The sequence below is a fragment of the Oryctolagus cuniculus genome, chromosome 17 (genome assembly GCF_964237555.1).
Source record: "Oryctolagus cuniculus chromosome 17, mOryCun1.1, whole genome shotgun sequence".
Taxonomy (NCBI): Eukaryota; Metazoa; Chordata; class Mammalia; order Lagomorpha; family Leporidae; genus Oryctolagus; species Oryctolagus cuniculus.
The window spans coordinates 47,110,290-47,131,604 of NC_091448.1; the positions used below are offsets into that span (position 1 = coordinate 47,110,290).

General features: G+C 58.4%; 1 protein-coding gene across 3 annotated transcripts in view; it reads right to left on the reverse strand.

Moving 5' to 3' along the window:
• Positions 1–7,480: 7,480 nt before the first annotated feature.
• Positions 7,481–21,315, reverse strand: part of SLC43A2 (solute carrier family 43 member 2) — a 38,055-nt gene continuing 24,220 nt past the window's right edge. For all 3 annotated transcript variants that reach the window (XM_051824561.2, XM_051824559.2, XM_051824560.2), the window contains exons 6-14: positions 20,281–20,373; positions 18,833–18,966; positions 18,544–18,746; positions 18,095–18,241; positions 15,017–15,155; positions 13,915–14,047; positions 11,153–11,226; positions 9,960–10,083; positions 7,481–9,622 (exon numbers count right to left, since the gene is read on the reverse strand). In XM_051824561.2, coding sequence (XP_051680521.1) covers positions 9,461–9,622; positions 9,960–10,083; positions 11,153–11,226; positions 13,915–14,047; positions 15,017–15,155; positions 18,095–18,241; positions 18,544–18,746; positions 18,833–18,966; positions 20,281–20,373 — 1,209 coding nt within the window. In that variant the 3' untranslated portion in view covers positions 7,481–9,460. The remainder of the gene's footprint in view (positions 9,623–9,959; positions 10,084–11,152; positions 11,227–13,914; positions 14,048–15,016; positions 15,156–18,094; positions 18,242–18,543; positions 18,747–18,832; positions 18,967–20,280; positions 20,374–21,315) is intronic.

The window sequence follows — 21,315 nt, forward strand, 5'->3', positions numbered from 1 at the left end:
CTCCACTTTTTTTTTTTTTTAAGACTTTTTTTTTTTATTTGAGAGGTTGAGTTACAGACAGTGAGAGGGAGAGAACAGAGAGGTCTTCCTTCCATTGGTTCACTCCCCAAATGGCCACAATGGCTGGAGATGTGCCTATCTGAAGCCAGGAGCCAGGTGTTTCTTCCCGGTCTCCCACATGGGTGCAGGGACCCAAGCACTTGGGCCATCTTCCACTGCTTTCCCAGGCCACAGCAGAGAGCTGGATAGGAAGAGGAGCAGCTGGAACTAGAACTGGCGCCCATATGGGGTGCTGGTGCCTCAGGCTGAGGATTAATATGCTGTACCACGGCACTGGCCCCTGCTCCAGCCCCCTGTTAATGTGCCTGGGAAAGCCGTGGAAGATGGCCCAAGTGTTTGAGCCCCTGCACCCACATGAGAGACCTGAAAGAAGCTCTTGGCTCCTGGCTTCAGACTGGCCCAGCTCCAGCCATCGCGGCCATTTGGGGAGTGAACCAGAAGATGTCTCTCACTCTCTGTAACTCCACCTTTCAAATAAATAAATAAATAAATCTTTTTAAAAAGAAAGCAGACATGAAGAGAACCTGCAATTCAAGATGAAGCAGGGGGCTGGCACTGTGGCATAGTGGGTAAACCTGCCACCTGCATTGTTGACATTTCATATTGGCACCTCTTGGAGACCCGGCTGCTCCACTTCTGATCCAGCTCTCTGCTATGGCCTGGGAAAGCAACATAAGATGACCCAAGTGTTTGGGCCCCTGCACCCGCATGGGAGACTCAGAAGAGGCTCCTGGTTCCTGGCTTTGGATCAGCCCAGCTCTGGCCCCTTGTGGCCATTTGAGGAATGAACCAGCAGATGGAAGATCTGTCTCTGCCTCTGCCTCTGCCTCTGTGTCTCTGTAACTCTGCCTTTCAAATAAATAATAAATAAATAAATCGTTTCTTTAAAAATAAAAATACCGGGTTCTAGTCCCGGTCGGGGTGCCGGATTCTGTCCCGGTTGCCCCTCTTCCAGGCCAGCTCTCTGCTGTGGCCCAGGAGTGCAGTGGAGGATGGCCCAAGTGCTTGGGCCCTGCACCTGCATGGGAGACCAGGAGAAGCACCTGGCTCCTGGTTTTGGATCAGCGTGGTGCGCGGGCCGCAGCGGCCATTGTGGGGTGAACCAATGGAAAAAGGAAAATCTTTCTCTCTCTCTCTCTCTCTCTCTCTCTCTCACTGTCCACTCTGCCTATCAATAAATAAATAAATAAATAAATAAATAAATAAATAAATAAATAAAAAATACCCCATAACCAGCTTCTGCTGTCCAGGAGCTCCTATATACAGAGGGGACATCACACTTCTAGAAAACTGTAGGTAGCACATAAGTAGCTTGTGATAAAGGGAAACGTATGTGATACAGAGAACGGTGCTGGAGAAGGTTCCAGGAGGCGTGGGAGGCTTGAGCCAGATGCAGAAGGAAGAAGGAATGGCATTGCCACCCGCCTTTGGAGATCTGCATGTGTGGGCTTTCCAGGGAGCAGGAGGCCAGGGCAGAGCCTGCTGGTTAGAGCACGAGTAGAGATCGCGTGGGGAGAGGGAGAGAGAGAGAGAGAGAGGTCTTCCATCTGCTGGTTCACTCCCCAAATGGCTGCAACAACCGGAGCTGGGCCAATCTGAAGCCAGGAGCCAGAAACCTCCTCCGGTCGCCCACACGGGTGCAGGGGCCCAAGGACTTGGCCATCTTCCACTGCTTTCCCAGGCCATAGCAGAGAGCTGGATCGGAAGAGGAGCAGCCGGGACTAGAACCGGCATCCATATGGGATGCCGGCCCTTCAGGCCAGGGCCTTAACCCGCTGCACCACAGCACCGGCCCCTGAAGCATTTTAAAGTTGGTCTCAGGGGCCAACATTGGGGCCCAGTGGGTTAAGCCGCCACTTGAGATGCTGGCATTATATTGCAGTGCCTGTTTGAGTCCCAGCTGCTCCGCTTCTGATCCAGTTCCCTACCAATGCACCTGAGAAAGTAGCAGAAGACGATCCAAGTACTTGGACCCCTGCCCCCAATTGAGAGACCTGGATGGAGTTCCAGGATCCTGGCTTCAGCCTGGTCCAGTCCTGGCCCTTGAAGCCATTTGGGGAGTGAACCAGCAGTTGGAAGATCTCTCTCTCTTTCCGTCTCTCTCTGTAACATTGCTTCTCAAATACATAAATAAATCTTTAATTTTTTTAATTTAAAAATTAAAAAAGGATGGGTCTCAGACATGAGCCCTCAGGTTTCAGTGCACACTCTGAAATGTGGATACTGTCTTACAACTCCACAGTGCCTTAGTAGTAACAAAATTGAGGGCATGTTGTGGCGCTCTCTCTTCCCCAGTCCACAAAGTTCCCTGGTGATATACAAATCATTACATTGTTGTTTGCTCTCAGAGTAGTTCTGTATCCAAATAACCTTTCATGTTGAGTTGTTTCTTGTCTTTTACTCTGGCAGGTTTGTCTCAGGTGTGCATGGGGTCAGCCTTCCCAAGCCAAGGGTGGGGCGCTGGGAACAGACCCCCAGGAGCCCGATGCTTTGGAGTCAGCCCCAGCCCTCTGACCTGTGTGACCTTGTGCGAGTTACATAACCCTCCACCTGCAGAAGGAGGGCACTGGCGGTGTGGGCTCTCGGGATAATGCGATGACACGAGCAAGTGTGTGCGCAGCCCAGCCATCTCTACCGTGTTGGACTTGGGTGGGGCGGGGGTGTGGGAGGGAGAAGGCCAGACACTCCTGCCCTTGGAACCTGCTTGACCCAGGCTTATAAGGAGAGAAAGCAAACCCAGGGTACCTTTCTGCCTCTGTGTCTGCCTGTCTGCCTCTTGCTTCTCTGTCTCTGTCTCTGTAGCTCCACCTGCTCGGACTCCCCTGTCTCTTGTCTCGTCCTCTCCTTTCTCTGTGTGCCTCTGGTTATCTCTGTCTCTGCACATCTCTCTCCCCTGTGGCTCACAGGGTGCCAGCCCCTGCAGCTTCTCCTGTAACCCATCTCTGGGTATCTTGGGGAGACTGTGTTTCACTGTTTCCATCTTCTGCCCTGAGCCGTCCTGGCTGCTGAGAGCAGGCTCCTCTCCCAGCCTGTCTGGTTCATCCTCATCTCTGTGTATTATTTCCGTCTGCCTCCCTCTCTTTAAATTCCAACCCCCTAAATAGTCACTGAGCAGCTATTCCCTGCCAGGCCCCCTTCTGGTTATGGAAGGGGCAAGTGGTGGCTGGGGCAGAACGTGTGGCGGCTTTCAAGGAACGCTGTTTGAACAGAGAGACAGACACCAGAGGACAGGACAGCCACACCTGTGACCTGGCTGCCCGGCACACCCCCTGGGCACAGGCGTACCTGCCAGGCGCTGTGAGGGACCCACATCCAGGAGCCTGAGCTGGCTCTTTCCTGGCAGTTCTCCTCCCCTAGCCCTGAGCAGGAAACCAGAGGAGGGCGTTTAACCCGTTCACACCCTTAGCAGCACGCATCAGGAGCCAGGCTCGGGGAGACCAAAGCCCATAGGAGACAGGTCCTAGGTTAGGTGAAACCCCGACCTGAAGCAGGAGGGAGGCAGTGGAAAGCAAGGGCAGAGGCGTCGGGTGCCAGGTGCCAGGAGGCCCCCCCTCCCCTCCCTACCTCTGACAGCATTGCCCTATGTAGGGTTAAAATCTATTAGAGCAGCTGTGGTCTTTTTCTGAAAAAATTATTTTTAGTGAGCATTAGAAAATGGAGATCTTTTGTACAAAACTCAGGATTTCCAGTTTGAAAAAAAAAATCAGAAGCCCGGGCTCTTTTCAACATGACGATAGTTAGTTCGAGCTTTCTCGTGGCTACCCCTTTGATGAGGGCTCCAGCTGCCAGGCCAAGTGCCCGCCAAGTCCTCCTGTGTCCCTGGCCTGAAGGTCAGGGTCTACTGCCCCCGTGTCACTGCAGATCTTACACAGCGTCGCTCTCTATGCTGGAGAAATAGGTCTCTGTGCTGTCTCCATCAAAAGTGAGGGAATGAAAGCTCATAGCTGAGGGATGCGGCGGAGCTGAGCTTGTGTGGCCCCAGCCGTCACGCACCTCCTGCTGGCAGCTTCTCATCCCTTGCCAAGGTGGCCTGCCCCTGGACCCCAGGTCGCCTCTACCCAGCAGGGTCAGGAGCCTATCGGCAGCCCCTCCCCCACACGGCCAGTAGGACTCCTCCAGGGACATCCAGTGCCTCTCTCCCAACCATTGCCACTGTCCTGGGCTCTGGTGGGAAGGTGGCTGGCTTACTGGGAAATCTGTAGAAGGGACAGTCAGGCCCATGACCACTGCTTCAGGACAAAAGAAGAGGGGGGCTCCCTTCAGGTCAAGAGCTCTGGGGCCAGCACTGTGGTGCAAAGGGTTAATGGGTTGCCTGTGATGCCAACATCCCATGTGAGCTCTGGTTCAAGTCCTGGCTGCTCTACCCCAATCCAGCGTCCTGCTGATGTGCCTGGGAAGGCAGTGGAAAATGGTCCAGCTAGCTGCTTGGGCTCCTGCCACTCATGTGGGTGACCCACATAGCCCAAATGGCACAGGCCTGGCTCTTGTGGCCATTTAGGGATTGGACCAGGGGATGGAAGATCTCCATCTGTCCCTCCTTCTCTCTGCTGCTCTGCTTTTCAAATAAATAAATCTTAGATAAAAAAGAAGGGCTGGGATTTTGGTGCAGCGAGTTAAGTCAAAGCTTGCACTCCAAGTTCAAGTCTTGGCTGCTCTGCTTCTGATCCAGCTTTCTGCTAATATGTCTGAGAAAGCAGTGGATGATGGCCCAAGTACTTGGGACCCTGCCACCCACACGGGAGGTCCAGATGGAGTTGTAGGCTCCTGGCTTCAGACTGGCCCAGATCTGGTTTTGCAAACATTTAGGGAGTAAACCAACAGAGGCAAGATCTCTCTCACTCTCTCTGTACTTTTGCCTTTCAAATAAAATAAATAAGCAAATTTTGGGTAAAAAGAAAACCCCAGAATTCCCTGTAGCCCCGGTCTTCCCGCGGAGGCCACTTACTCTCACCCTCCCCCACTCCCTGCACCTGCAGATGCAGGCTGGGGGAGGGTGGGGTCGGGGAACCTGGATCCGGGCAGGAACCCAGAGGAAAGGGCACATGTGACCGAGCGAGAGAGGCCCAGGAGCCACGGAGACTGCTGTTCTTAGTCATTCTCAGCGTACATTTATTGCGTGCTTCCTGTGTGCCAGGGAGTAAGCCAGGTGCTAGAAATAGCAAAGGGGCGGGGGAGAGTCAGGGTCATCGACTGAGCTGTCAGTGATCCTGTACTGGCCTGATGGACACGGGACAGACGGAAACTTCAGGCACCACTCTGAGGGCCCGGCTGTTCTTTCTAGAACAGAAAGGGATTCAACGAGGCAGGATGGTTTCCTCTTTCTCCCTCCAGGTAAACAGGCACAGACGAGCCCCTGGACCCCCTGCACACATGCACACACACGCACAGGGAGTGGCACCCCCAAGCATTTCCACAAGCGGGAGGCGTGAAGGCTGATTGAAGCCACCCCACTCAACAGAAACCTGGCTACACTCATACATTCTCTTGAGACACTTTTTGGCCAAATATCTTATGAAAATATGAATAAAACATCAAAGAAATGTGAACAAAGGAGCAACACCTTAAGGCTTCGCTTAAAGAGGCGTTCTGTGAAGACAGGGGCAGGGGCTACCAGCCTCACTTGACCTGGTCACGTTGCGTGGGCCGTGGCGAGGGTGCTGTCTGCACTCTCCTGGGGTCATTGGTATGTGGCTGTTGGGTGCCAAGCCTGGCACAGCGCAGATACATCGCCTACTTGTGCTCTTGGCTGCACTGGGAGGGTATTGCTGCCTCCATTTTACAGCTGAGAAAACTGAGGCTCCAGACTGGCTTCAGGTCGAGAGCGCACGTCGGGGGCCTCTAACTTCCGCTGCTCCCTCCCTTACTTCCTCCTTGGCATGTGGAGACGCAGCCTCCCTCTGGGAAGGTGGCCATCTGGGAGCTGCCAGTGGCTCCATGCTGGCAGGGCGATGTCACAGCTCCTCAGGGCACTCGGGAGCCCTGTGCCAAGCCCAGGGCGTGAGCGTGGTTGGAAGAGGGGCCCAAGCCCACTTGCCGGCCCTGACCTCGCACCGCGGGGGAAGGCTGCAGCCCCTGTATAACGAGTCCCCTTACTTTGGAGGACCTGACCTCTGAACCCCATGGCCACCACCCTCGAGGTGGGCCCCCGGTCTTTGGCACAGATAGGGCACCTCACTGCCCCAGGAGCCATGAGATCTATCCCATTACACTTCGGGAGAAGGCAGCTGCGGCTGAAAGGGCCCCTGGAGCCGAGTCTCCTGGGGAGACTTGCCAGAGCTCTGTGGCGGGAGCCCCCTCTCAGTGCCTGGCCTACAGCTTCTCCCCACCCCGCTTACACAGGCATCAGCACCCCCTGTGTGAATGCGCTTGTGCCCCGTCCTGGGGCGGACGCACATACGATGCCGATACTGGGAGCTCCCCGCCTGTAGTGCCCTCGGGGCCTGGGGTCTTGTGATGGCCTCCTCACCCTGCACAGCCCAGACCACTGTAAGGAGGGGCTGAGGAGCCCCAGCAGTTCTGAGCAGGATGCTACTGGGTGCGAGAGGGGCAGAGATGGAGGCTAGGAGATCCGTGACCCGGCCTGCGACTTTCTCTCTGGCCCTTGGGAGACCTGGGCTGTGGTCAGAGGCCCAGAGGGTTTGGAGGAAGCCAAGCACCAAGGAACACAGGACTCTCATGGTGAGGGAGACTGAGGCCGGCCCAGCCCCCACACCCTGCTCAGAACCATGGGACCCACAGCGCTTCCTGCGCCTTCCCATCAGGAGCCTGCACGACGGGGTCGGGGGTGGGGTGGGGCAGGCAGTGGCTACTGTGTCCAGCGCCCACCACCAGCCGTGGTCGCTTCTCCTCCCAGGAATCACTCTTCCAAGGGCCCATCAGCCTCCAGGCCCGATTCTACCCAGCAGAGGTCGCCTCACTCCTGAGGATGCTCTTGGCTCCTGGGGCTGAAGCCACCCTGACCCAGAGGCCGGCAGCCCGAGTGGACCTGGTCTGGAGGGTCCTGCATGCTCCAGTGGAAGACCCCCACGCAGGTCCTGCCCCTAGCCGTGAGCAAGCTGCTCCACTTCTCTGGGCCTCAAGCTTGCCGACTGTAGAATAGGCAGGGCAGTGTCTGCTGAACTGCAGTGTTGTCACGACTCCACGGTAACAGGACCTGTCAACTCTACACAGGGCAGAAGCCCCGGCCCCGACGGGGGGTGGTGGTGGTGGTAGCGCCCTCCCCACCTGGCTGGCCCCAGCCTCTGCACCTGCTTCCATTTTGGTGCTTCTGCTCCCATGCACCATTGGCCCCAGCATATATTCCACCCTCGATTCTAGTTTCTCAGTGCCTGTTCCTTCCCACAGAGGGCGACACCTGGCAGCTCCCACTCTGGCCTGGTCTGGGCACTGCTGGGCATGCACAGGTCGCACCTGCCCAACCTTTTTTTTTTAAACTTTTATTTAATGAATATAAATTTCCAAATCACCTGCCCAACCTTGATATTTGTTTCAACTTCGAAGGAACCCCGTCCTCGTCTTCCTCCCAGTGGGTTTGAAGCCCTGGGAAGAGGGAATCACAGCCAGAGGCAAGGCAGGACTCCACACTGTCAGCCAGCGTCCTGGGAGCTCCGGCAGCACCCAGAGCCACAAAGTTGGTGAGCATGGGTACAGCGCTGCAAGTGCTGACTGTGAGAACAGGCTTGATGGAACTCAGCGTCTCCCAGACCTGAGGACAGAACCTGTCTCCTCCCCACGCCCCAGAATAACCATCACCATATCACAGAACTAGTGGGAGATGTGCATCTCGCTCTTTTCGGTTTTGATTGTTAACATGTGAGCAGCCTGAAGCCTGGAGGTTCTGTGGGCAAAAGGTGCTTAACTGTTCCCACGGAGCTGTGTGGGCCACCCCTCCCACGCTCTGTCGTCCCTGCCGCATCCACACTGCTCTGCTCCCTAGCCCGCGGCTCTCCTGGTGTCACCCTCCCTCCTGAGCTCAGGGTTGTGGGACGGCCCACAGGTCACATGTGTAGGAGATGGAAGGGGCTGGGATAAAGGGGGGGGGGGTGCACTTCTGGAGCCTGCACGGGCCCACTGTATTCGGCGGTATGAGAGCAAGGCCTCTCCCCAGGTGGTTGCTACCCCGAGACGTGAGCAGCTGTTTGGGCTGGGGCTTGGCAGTGGCAGCCCATCTCATCCTGCCTGCCTTCACCACCAGGCTCATGGGGCCGTGTACTGACATGCTAGGAGGGGCATCCCTCACTAGGAGCAAAATGGGTTTATTGCTTTATTAAAAAAAAAAAAAAGGTGATAAAACCCAGAGAAAAACAACTAAAAACCTGAAAACCAACCCAGCCCTCTCAGCGCCCCAGGAAGTCTGGGACATTTCTGGGGCAGGCAAAGCGGGTGGGTTGCTGAGAGCCTGGCAGGCCTAGCCTCCCCCATGGAAACAGCTCCTGGTGCTGGCGCCATCTACCAGCAGGGGGCGCTGTGACCCTGAATGAGCCCAGGCCTTGAGCAAGGCTTGGCTCCACGGGTGGGCCCGCTGCAGGCCTGGCTGGCTCCTGTCTGGGAGATACCCAGAGCCCACCCCTTTTACCCCATCCCCGTCTCACGCACACCACATACATACACACACGCACACACTCCCCTCCGCCCCTCCCAAACCTGCTCACCCACATCTGCATCTGGGAGCCACAGCCTTACTCCCATCCCACGAAAATAGCTGTGGGAAGGGGGGCTAAGGCACACCCCTTTATCTCACGTAGGCTGCAGACTGGACTGGGGGTGGCAGTGGAAACGTCTTCCCCTCCCCAGGACACGAGGGGGGAGCTTAGGGAAAACCAGGAGGCTTCGTCCCCAGCTGCTGAGGCTCTGTGTGATCTCCCGCCCTCCGCCCCCTCCCCAGCCTATGTGCTGGGGGCTGCCCCGCTGGCCTTGAATGGGAGGCCAGGCCCTGTGTGTCCAGGCCACAGGGGGCTGGAATCACAATGGAGTTAGCACCAACAACAGGAAGCGGGTCCTTCCTTCCTTAGGCAGCTTCAGACTGGCCAGGGGAGGAGGTGAGGGCCAGGCAAGGGGGTGCAGACAGAGCAAGCTTTGTCCTCAGCGGGTGTGGCTGGTGGGCATGCGGCCGAGGAGCAGGTGGCGGGCAGTGGATGGCGGACTCCTCTGCTTTGGCAGGAGGCAGACTCCAGACTCTGGAGGGCGAACACCTGCCCACAGACAGCACGCGAGCCCCAAGGCCTCAGCCCCCCGGGGCCCCTCCGACAGTGGAGGACCGCAGTCCTGAGCGCTCTCAGGCTCCTCACTGCAGGCCCGGGGCCTGGGCGGGAGCGTGGGTGCCGCCATGGTGAGGGAGAGCATCCTGGGTCGTGGGCCGGCAGCAGGGAGGGCCGAGGCCGGCTCCGTCTGACGGCGGCGGCTACACGAAGGCCTCTCGGTTGGAGGAGCCGTTGATCTTGAGGAAGAGCTTGTCATCCTCCTGCTTCTGCCGCAGCTGCCGCTCCAGCTGGCGCCGGTAGCAGACCAGGTAGAGGGGCAGGCAGAAGCCCAGCATGCTCACCACCAGCAGCCCCACATTTACCTGCGAGGGAGGCAGGGCCATCAGCCATGGCCGGCTCCGTCACGCCATGGCCGGCTCCAGGCCCTCCCTCGCCCCAGCTTAGGGAATGCGATCAAAGTCACAGCGGAGGTCGAACACCGAGAAACACTGACTTCCCCAGCTCTCCTGCCCCCCCTCCCCCAGGCTGGCTCCGTCTCCCGGGCCAGCGGGGCCAGGGTGCGGCTGGGACAGGAACTCTGATCCCCCATTCACAAGGGGCCCTCGCCTGGTTCTAACCGAAGCTCCTAAACCGCCTGTCCCCAGGGCTCCGAAGACCCCTGGGTGAGGCCTCCCAGCCCACGCCCCCGACACTTCTTACCCACAGAGGGTCTCCCTTCAGGGGACCCATCATGGCCAGAAACAGCGGCTGCTGCAGGAGGGCAAAGAGCGCGCTGATCAGAGACTGCAGGCCCGTGAGGCTGCCGAACTGGGTGGAGGGGTACCTGTGGGGACGATGCAGACCCGTCAGTGCCCCCTCGACTTTCTGACACCTTTGCCTCCACCTGGCTGCAGGTGCGCCAGTGCCCCAGGCCGCACCTTTGGGGCCAGAGAAGGGGATGCCAGCCCCTGGCTTGCTTTCTGATGAGCAGGTCTGCCAAGGGCTTCTCTTTCAGACCGGCCTGAGGCCCCAGACTCTGGGGAGGGCTCGCCCCACCCAGATGCGCCCCAGGCCCTTGGGTGTCTGGCTGCGCTGAGTGGAAAGCGTGGTGCCAGCCAGAGTCTGCGGCTTGGGAAACAGGCCCAGGGAGCAGACGGGAGGCCGGGCCCGGCTCCGCAGTGCCCTTATCCAGAGGAGCGTTGTGTAATCACGGAAACTCGGCATCACAGCTCTTGCCTGGCTCCCTCAGGCCCGGCCAGGGCAGCCGCAACTTCCTCCAGGCCTGTGGGAGCGAGGCGGGGGACAGCGGACCTGGAATGACCCCGTGGGATGCTGCTGGGAGAGGGAGAGCTCTGGGCTTCATCTCAGCTGACAGCTCTCACAGAGACGGAGAGACCATGGGCTGACGGTGTTTGGGTTCTAGTTTTGGGGCCAAGCCCTGGGTCAATGGAGGGACAACAATGTAGCCTCTCAGAAAAAGAGGGGGTTGCATTTTAGCCAAGGCCTGAGAAGCCTGCAGCAGAGCAGGGCCCCCGTGGCCAGGTCTGGGCTCAGGTATGCGTGACCCTGCCCCTACCGAGAGCCACCTGGACTGTGACACCTCGCCCCAGGCAACCAGAACCCACCCATCCTTCCCAGGGGGCAGCCAGGGACAGCCCAGGACATGGCTGAGCAGTGGCCCTTGAGGCCATCACGCACTGCCCAGGGGCACTGACCCTGGCTGGGGAGCTGACTTCGTGCTAAAGGCCGAGGCTGGTGAGCACCCAACTGTCTCCAGGCATGGCCTTCCCTGAGCCATCCAGCAGAAGCCCCTGTCCCCTGATTCAAGAAGACAACCCTGCTGGCCTCAGGGCCTTGCTACCACCTGCAGCTTCAGCCTGATCTCCTTGTCCCCGGCAGCCTGCAGGACTTACACGGCAGCATACAGGCCCCCGACGGCAGAGTGGATGAAGCCTCGCACGATCGTGTGCAGGATGAAGGAGAAGATCTGAGGGAGAGCAGAGCGTGAGCAGGAGACCATGGGGCCTCATCTTGTCCCCCGCCCTCCCACCTGCAGTCCCGAGCAACAGGAGCGATAAGAACCCGGAGCTGCCTGAGCCAGCTCTCCAGAGCCAACCTGTGAATTTTAGGACTTTAGTGAGCCAGTTGTTAAGCATAATCTTCTTTTTTTTAAAAAAAAAGATTCATTTATTTATTTGAAAAGTAGAGTTCAAGAGAAAGTCAGGGAGAGGTCTTCCATCTGTTGATTCACTCCCCAAACGGTTGCAACTGCTGGGGCTGGGCCAGGCAGAAGCTAGGGGCCTGGAAGTCCAGCTGGGTCTCCCACATGGGTGGTAGGGCCCAAATACTTGGGCCATCTTCTGCAGCTTTCCTAGGAGCATTAGCAGGGAACTGGGTTGGAAGTGGAACACATAGGACTTGAACCGGGATCCATTTGGGATGCTGCATCCCAACTGACAGTTTAACCCACTATGCCACAATGCCAGCCCCATAGTCATTATTAAAAACTAAATTATACAGGGGCCGGTACTGCGGCACAGCAGGTTAAGCGGCCATCTGGGGTGCCAGCATCCCACGTCGGAGCGCTAGTTCGAGTCCTTGGCTGCTTTGCTTCCAATCCAGCCCCCCGCTGTGCCTGAGAAAGCAGTGGATGATGGCCCAAGTACTTAGGCTCTTGTTACCCACATGTGAGACAGGGATGGTGTTTCCCAGCCTTGGAACCATTTGGGGAGTGAAGAAACAGCAGATGGAAGATCTCTTTGTCGCTCTGTTTTTCCCTGTTTATCTGACTCTGCCTTTCAAATAAAATAGAATCTTTAAGAAAACTAAATTATACAAACTTACAAAGAAATAAGTAATATTAGAACGAAGGTTGGGACTGGCAGTGTGGACAGCAAGGAAAGCCATGGCCTGGGATGCCAGCACCATAGGGGTGCTGGTTCAGCTCCCAGCTGCTCCACTTCCGATCCAACTCCCTTGCTAATGTGCCTGGGAAAGCAGCAGAAGATGGCCGAGTCCTTGGATCCCTGCCACCTTTGTGGAGAACTGGATGGCTCCTGACCTCAACCTGGCAAAGCCCTGGATATTGTGGCCACATGGGGAGTGAACCAGTAGATGAAATCTTTCAAATAAAAAATAACTTTAAAGGAAAAAAAAAAAAAAAACAAAAAAGGTGCCAAATACTCAAAACTCCTCAGTTCCCAAAATGCTTCGCTGTGGCCTTGTCCTGTGGACGCAACTGCGGCCCTCTTCCCACTCCACTATTGGTGGCATTGTGTTGGAGGCTTGAGGTCAGCGTCCGTGGCAGGGAGAGATGTAAGGGCCATGTGCCACCCCAACCTTCACCCCCACGGGACTGTTGATAAGTACGCGTCAGCAGAGCGCTGGGCAGCAGCGTGGGAATCCTGACCTCTGCCTGCCTGAGCACCTGCCCAGAGGCCCCCCTGCCTGGTGGCCCAGCCCTGCCGACTGGTAACCACCATCACACCGAGCAAAGTCTTCCCAGGAAGGCCACTGCGGGCAGGCTCAGCAAGCCTCGGGAAGCCCTTGAGAGGCACAGGAGCAGCCCACGTGGCCCCCAGGACCCTGCATTTGTCCTTTGTACACAGCTCTGCCATCTTGCTCAGCAGCCAGCACCTGCTCCCAGGAGTGCAGGAGCTGCAGGAGGCTGGGGCTGCTCTTGGCAGGGCGGAAAGAGGACCTGCTCAGATGTGCACACCACCACCCCACATACATGCGCGCGCGCGCACACACACACACACACACACACACACACACACACACTTGGGCAGGCTCCCCCACCCCACTTCCAGTGCTTTGTTCTCTTTTCTCAGCTTTGCCTTCGATGAGAACTGAGTCAAACAGGGGACAAGCCTGGACAAGGTGGTCAGGGCAGGGTCTGCCAGTCATGGAGGGAGGGCAGCTCAGCAGGACAGCGAGGCCACCGGGGACGTGACGGTGCTGCCTCCTGGCACTGGTGCAGGTCTTAGATGGCTTGTGGCAGCAGTGTTGGCACAGAGAGGTAACAGTGGCCGTGGGTGTGCACACCTGGGTATTTAACATACCTCAACACCTAGCCACGTGTAAAGAGGCGGGAGCTTGTCTGAGATAACATCTACACTTGGGTTACACCTGTCTGGAAGCAGCGCCATCGCTCCAGTCCCTCTTAGGTTTACACATCTGGAGAACAGTCCGAAACCTATGGCCAGACACTTTCAGGCAGGCGAGAGTCTGCATTGCTCTCAATCTTGCCAAAATGTGGGTTTCAAAAATCACCAGAAATCCCCAAAGGGAGTGAGCTTTGAAACCCCAGGGAGCAGAGACCCCATCGGCACGCGTGAACCACTGCACCAGGTAGGTCAGCCCCTGTCGGACATCGAGTCACCCCAGGCGACCCCACACAGCTCCTGGCACCAGCACCGTGGTGCAATTCACAGTACACAAGATGCCCAAAGGACCCGCAAACAATGAGCCTCCACAGAGGGGAGCCTTCGGTGAGAGCCATCTAGGGCCCCTTCCGGTCACCTCCACCGCCAGCACAGAGCCCACAGGTCCCAGGCGCCCGATGGCGGGCTGGCTGAGGAACTCGGGCGTGGAAAAACTGTGTGCTTGGCGGAAAGCTTCCTCTCAGTCTGCACCCGTGCCCCCGGTCGGCCCCTCCCTGCCCGACACCCACCTGCAGCGGCAGGTTGGGAATGAGGCAGGTCACCCCGAAGCCCACGAGCAGCAGGTTGGTGAAGGCGAAGGCCCGCATGGCATTGGTGATCTTCTGGATCTGCCGGTCCCGCTGCTTCTTCTTCTTCTCGCCTCTGTGGAGACATGGGGCATACAGGGGCTGGGGGGCTCCCTGGAGGAGGGCTGCAGGACCCACGCACGACTCCAAGGCCGCCTGAGCACAGTTCAGCAGCCCTGGGGATGCCACCTGCAGCATCAGCGGAGAGAGGCATGCGCCCGGCTGGGAGGTGCCGTGCCTGCCTTCACCACTGCCTTCAGGCTCACCCCAACCGTGCAGGAAGTAGATAATGGGCCTGACTGGGAAGCCAAATGAGGGAGTACGCAGATTTCCCCTGGGGGGCGGGAGGGGGTGAAGGAGAGATATCTGCCACAGATGGGCCCCGAATGGGCACAGGTAAGCTCCTGGCTGTAGAAGCTGAGCTAGATAACACAGCACACTCTCTAATTATGTCCTGTGATTAGCGACCACTGATCCCAGCCTCAGCACCCACACAGACACCCCAGGGACCACCCCGAGGCTTCCAAGAAGGAATGACAAGGGCTGGGGGATGAGCAGGCAGACGCAGGCCCATCACTTCTGGTGTGACCCAGCTCCAGCTCTTAACCTGTAAAATGGGTACAGCACGAGCACACCCCATCATGATGTCGTGAAGCTTAACTGAGGCTGTGACAGGGCCGGATGCAATCCACAGCAGCATGCCATGTTAAATGGAGGCCAACAGATGGCATTTAGCTCGACCTCTGACCCGAGAGCACAGCCCATGCACACAGTAGGGCTCCAGGCCCTCATTTCAGCCTCCCGATCCTCGGCAAATCAATAAACACCCACGTGGTGGCCAGTGCAATGCTGCTCGCACCCCGGCCCCGCCATCCCTCCTCCGTCCACACGGAGGAGCAGGGCCCCACACGCGTGCAGGGCTGGCAGAGCGAGGAGCGCCTTTAAGGACTTGCACCAGCAGCGTGGGCACACGGCTCTCGCGCCTCCCCCGCCGACTATGAAGTGCCAGCACCCGGCTTCCGCGGGGCCAGCTGGGCCTACGCACTGGTTGGCGTCCTTCTCCTCGGACTCCTCGGAGCCATCCTCACACTCCTTCAGCCTCCAGTCCATGATGTAGCCGATGACCGGGGCAGTGAACAGGCAGAGCAGCTGCAGCACGCCGAAGATGGATGTGTAGAGGGCCACTGCAGGGAGACGGCCACGTCACGGGGGCTGTGGGCACAGGGCCAGGCGCTGGCACTGCAGCCCCGCCTCCACGTGGGGAGCCCAGAAACCCCAACCTCGGAAAGCAAAGCCAGAGCAAGGGGCAGGTCACTGGACCCCTGTTCCAATGCCTGCTCATGTCTGAGAAGCAGCTAATGAGATCTGGGGCCACACGACCTCCCCAGAAGCTCCAGGAAGTCTCCATGACTCGGGAACCACAGAATTACCAATGCTCAATGCCGGGACTCGTGCCCAGGGATCTGTGTGCGGCCGACCACGGGCACCCGCCTCTCGAAACACGGCAGGCAGGCAGCACTCACAGGGGCCTCTCCTCAGACTCAACACTGTGCGGCCAGCTTGCAGGGACATCGGAGCTGGATGCTGACCGCCCACCCCACCCCCACCCCACCCCTCTCACCCAGACAGGGGGTTTCTGCTTGAACAGAGACTGGTTGGGGGGGGGGGGCTGTTGCCACGTTCACTGACAATCCCCCTGCTTACCTGTGGCCATCACTGCACCGAGAAAGCAAAGGCAAAAAAGCAGAAAGGAGAGAGCTAAGTGGCAGAGACAACAAGGCCGTTCTAAAGGCACGGGGAGGGGAGCAGTGGGCTCAGGGCCGGCACCCCTCACCCCAGGCCCCACTCCAGGAGTGCTCAGAGGGGCCTGAGCTCAGGCCAGGCTGCGGGGAACGGGCTCAGAGGAGGCCCTGCTCACGCCTTCCCGCCTGCTGGCGCCTCGCTCACGTGCAGCTGTGAATCAGCACCGTGACGCTGGCCAGGCGCTGGACGGGGAAGTGGCGTCTGCGTGCGGAAGGCCTGGCAGTCAGAGCCCCGCTCTGTCACAGCTGCCCCCGCTGTGCGCACACCCAGCACATCCCTTCCATCAGCAATCTCCCTGCTGCGTGAGAGGGGAAGAAACCCGCCCTGGACACCCGGGCCAGGCATAACAACACAGGTCTCCCCCAGACAGCCAGAGCTGGCTTCCCTACATGCCCCTGGCTCCCTGCAGAGCCAGGGCAGGGGGTGCTGGTGGCACAGGCCACAGGAGCAGGATGGGGAAGACCGATGCCCTGTGCACCACAGCACAAACTTCCTGGCCTGACTTCTTCTACCTCTTGAAACTGAGTCTGAATATAGGAAGTAGCTGAACAAATTCCTCTTGGACAGCAAACGATTTCTCAGAGACTTTCAGTAAAAGACCACGGCTCCACAGCAGGAGGCGGCCTTCGGGGGGCGAGGGCACTCTCTGCACATCCGGGGTCTCCAGCCTTGTAGCCTGAGGGTGTTTACACAGGGTAGGCCAACTCTCCAGAGTATGCCCCACAGATCTGAGTGTTTCCACAAAAGGGAGTTCTCTCTGAGAAACCAGGGAACCCTGCTGGCTACACAAAGTCAACAGGGCTTGGGCGTCTGGCACGGCGCTCAGGCTGCCACCTGGAACACCAGCATCCCACAGGGTGCCTGAGCTCGAGTCCTCCCTCCACTTCTGATCCCAGCTTCCTGCTAATGCACACCCTGGAAGGCAGCTCAAGGACTTGGGAGGCCTGGATCGAGTCCTGGCTCCTGGCTTTCCCCTGGTCCAACCCCAGCTGTTGTGGGCATTTGGGGACTCAACCAGTGGACGGGAAATCTGTATGTGTGTGTGTGTGTGTCTGCTTTTCAATAAAAGTACATAAATATATAAAATACAAAAATAAAGTACATAAAAAATAAAATACAAAAATAAAGTACATAAATAAATGAATTAAAAAAAAACTTGGGGCTAGCACTGTGGTGCAGTGGGTAAAGCCTCCACCTGCAGTGCCAGCACCCTATATTGGTACCGATTGGAGTCCTGGCTGCTCCACTTCTGATCCAACTCCCTGCTAATGTGCCTGGGAAAGCAGTAGAAGATGGCCCAAGTGCTTGGGTCCTCACGCATGTGGGATAGCCAGATGAAGCTCCCAGCTCCTGGCTTTGGATTGGCCCAGCTCTAGCCACTGAGGCTACTGGGGGCAGTGAACTGCAGATGGAAGACTTCTCTGTCTCTGCCCCTGTCTAAGTCAGCTTTTAAATAAAGAAGTAAAATTAAAAAAAAAAAAAGAAAAAACAAAAAACCCAAAGTTAAGCAGTGGTTTCCCCCTTTGCAAGCCCTGCTCGCTGGGCTCCGCCGGGACACCCGCGACACTGGGCGTTTCCACTCTACTCCACCGCCAGCCCCATCTCCACGGGGAGCCCGGGCTCTCTTGTCCCCTGTAACAACCGACATTTGATTCCTTACAGGCCTGGGATGTCTTCCTCCAGAGAAAAACAAGTAAGCAAACAACAGAAAAGCTGCACACGGCGAAACCGCCCGCGGGACGCAGCTGCGAGTGTTTGTCGGGCTTGGGGCTAGCGCTGAGTCAGCTCGCCCTGGGAAGGGCTGGCTTCCTCTGTAGGTGCAAACCGGCTGGGCAGCTGACAGCCTTCTGCGTTGTTTGGGAAAGCATGTGGGTTATCAGCTACACTTCCCGGAGTTAACAAGCCTCAACCAGTTGGGCACTCCGCCTGGGCCTGCTTCAGTGCAGGGTGCCCTGGGGGCGGGCCTCCGGCGCTGGGCTTCACTGGCCAGCTCTGAGCCAGCTCGGGTGGGGGACTCTGCAGGGCTCTCGCCCGCAGCCCTGCATGCCACCCCCTCCAGCCCTGGAAAACACACGCCACACACGCCACACCCCAAGCACACGCAGCTATTTCAGTCCTTGCCTGCCTCCTACACTGGGAAACCTTGATGGGGACATGAAGGAGCCGTCGGGGCTGGTGGTGACGAAATCTCCCCAATGCGTAAACTGTCGGGGATTTCGCCAGCGCAGCCTCACACACTCCAGCCGGCCGCCTAGACTCCGGCCGGTGGGATGAGCCCCACGCCCGCAGGGCTGTGCGCCAGGGCCCAGGGCCCACCTACCTATCTTCTGATCGCCGCTGACCAGGAACTCGAGGATGCTGTTCATGGCGCCCATGTAGAAGATGAGCCGTAGCTGAGTGACGCACATGGTGACCAGGCTGAGCAGCAGGATGGGGCTGAACACGCTGTGCATGAACGAGGGGGCCGCTGCGGGGAGAAGGTGCGGGGGCTCAGGGCCAGGGGCACGGCCCACCTGGGCTGGGCGCGGGAGGTCAGATCTGCCAAAAAGCCTTTCTCACCCATGCTGGAGGTGAGGGGTGGGGAACTTAGTGACAGGTCTAGGGGAGGCTCACGGGCTGGTGCTGGAGTGGGGCAGACCTCCTAGCCCCCTTCCGGGATAAGGTGGGAATTCAGGGAGATGTCCCCACAGAGCCTCAGCAAGCACGCCCAGGTCCAGGTTGGCCGGCCTGCCCTCCTGCCCAGGAAGGAGAGGGCCGCGAAGCGGGTACCTGCGGCGTCCGGCTTGCACTTCACCTCCAGGTCCATGGTGGACAGGCACAGCTGGTGGCCCTCCTGCAGCGCCGCCTGTTCCTTGGTGCTCCTCATGGAGCTGCCCACGCTCAGCCGGCGCCCCACCGTGGTCACCTGCTTGTAGAACTGTTTCCCTGTGATCTTGTGGTCAAAGCCCAGCCAGCTGAACTTGATCTTCACCCTGGAGGCCGAAGGAGAGTGTGTGTTGGCACTGCCCAGGACCCTGGCAGGAGCGAGAGCATGGGGGCAGACGGCGCGGCTACTTACGTGTAGTCCATGTCCTCCGGGCCCGGGAAGGGCTCCAGAGGCCAGTTAAAGAAGCAGTTGAGGAAAACCAGCCCGGAGCAGCCAGCCCAGACCACGAGGATGATGATGAAGGACACTCCGGAGTCGTAGATGAGCTGACCATGATGGAGGGGGGCAGAGGGACAGAGTTAGCAGAAGAAAGCCGTAGTTGGCAGCAGGCCGGGGGCGTCTGGCAGCCCCTGCCCTCCCTGTGCAGAGCTGCGCGAGGAGGCACAGCCCCGTGAGCCTGGCTGTCTGCTCATCCGTCGCCCCACGAGCCAACAATCCCTGCTCGTCTGCACGTGCTGGTAACCTGCCGGGGGTGCTTCCACTTGGACTGTTTGCTACCGCCTGGCAGAGGCCTTTGTGGGCCATCCCGCCACTGTATGACTCTGATTACTGGGCCCAACAGCCAGTCTGGGTGGACCCTGGTTACTCGTCTGTGGTTATTCTAGAGCCCGGAGGACAGGCACCTGCTAGCCTTGCCCACCTAGAACACCCAGGGTCTTCAAAAAGTTCGTGGAAAATGCATAGGATAACAAAAACTGTGCATGGGCTTCCAAATCATTTTGCATCAAAATAAACTTGTCATTCCGCTTTCCCGCACACTGCTGGAGGCACCCCTACATCTGGTAGGTGCCAAAAGCACATGCGAGGGACGCACAGATGGACGTGTCTTCCTTTGCTCCTGCGTGACACGCGCTCGCCTGGTGTGGCGGGGTTACGCCGTGTGGCCTGGCAGCGTGCTCGGCACGGGAGCACGCTGCATGCCACAGCCTGACTACCATTGACTTCCAGCACCTCCACAGGCGGCTCCAGGAAGGACAGCAGCAGGGAGACCCTGAGAAGGGGAGGACACACTGGCCGGCTCCTCCACACCACGAGCAGGGAATTCTTGAAGGTCCCCACCTCCTCCTCCTCCATTCCCAGGTGAGCAGCCTGCCTGGGCCCCCCTGTCCACACACGCCTGAGGGGACAGGCCCGTGCTGAAGGCCCGGCAGGAGTGGGGCAGACCACGGAGGAGTCTGCCACACCATGACCACACCCCAGCCTCGTGAGATTCCCAGTGCTACCCGCGAGGGAAACAGCTGAATGGACTTGGCCGCGGGCAGAGCTTTCGCAGGTGGGGAGCAGCAGCCCGACAACAACAGGCGTGGGTGACTGGAGTAGGAGCCAGAGCCAACTGCTCCTCCCCCCACCCCAGCCCGCGGGCGGCAACACCTGCAGCAAAGAGCAGGTTCCTGGCCCGGGCGGCCCACAGCGCTCTTTGCTCCGTGCTGAGGCCCGTGGTGCCCAGGTGCATCCTGTCCAGGTGGGCTTGGGGCAGCGGGGCCACTCCCGGCTCCCATAGTGACGTCTCTGTCCAGAGAGGGTGGAGGGAGCTGCTAGCGCAGAGGGAACGTGCTGGAAACCTGCTGTCCGCATCTCACCTTGATTCCTGGGAAGGTGACGGCCGAGGAGGCATAGGAGCCTATCATCAAGGCGATAAACGTGGACCGAAGGTCGCCGAACATGTTGGGCAGCTGAAGGAGAAGGGGCAGATCTCAGCAGAGAGGGCGGGGGCAGGGGCGCAACAGAGGACTGCCACCGCTCACCTCCCGCCTGTCTGTGTGAGTCACAGGGCACTGGTCTCTGGGTAATTGCTGCTAATTCAAAGTTCTCCCTGGGGCCCGCTCTGCGGTGCAGTAGGTTAAGCCTTCGCCTGAAGCACCAGCATCCCATAAGGGCACCAGTTCATGTCCTGGCAGCTCCACTTCTAATCCAACTCCTTGCTGATGGCCTGGGAAAGCAGCAGAGGATGACCCAAGTGCTTGGGCGCCTGCACCCACATGGGAGACCTGGAAGAAGCTCCTGGCTCCTGGCTCCGGATAGCCCCAGTTCCAGCTATTGCAGCCATTTGGGGAGTGAACCAGGGGACGGAAGATCTCTCTCCCTCTGTAACTCTACCTCTTAAATAAATAAATGGATCTTTAAAATCTTTCTAAAAAAGAAAGTTCTCCCTCCTGGATGGAGGGTGAGGAGGAGGGGGAGGGCAGGCAGTGAAGAAGCCAGCCTCCGAACAGAAGGCACCGGCGCATGCCCCTCGGGCGGGCCAGTGTCCCCCTCTGCTCTGCGCACAGGCCAGGGCCTTCTCTTTGCAAGGTTGCCCTGAGAAGCCAGACAGCAGCGTTAGGAGCCTCAGGCAGGGAAGCCTGGGACAACTCATCTATTTGGGGATGAGCACGTCACTTCATAAATAAAAATAACAGTGTTCCGGGAGGACCAGATGTCAGCTTTGGGCTCTGAGAGAGTAGGTTTCTAGGAGGTGCCAATCAGAATGCTGCAGCTCTCTCAGGAAGGCGGAGGGGCCTGGCCCAGGATTCCTGCAGGCAAGGAGGGAGGGGGTTCTCATCCTGCCTGAGAGGGACCCAGGCTCTGTTCCCAAAGAGGCCCCTCTCAGAGTCTCACATCAGCTGATCCCGGGT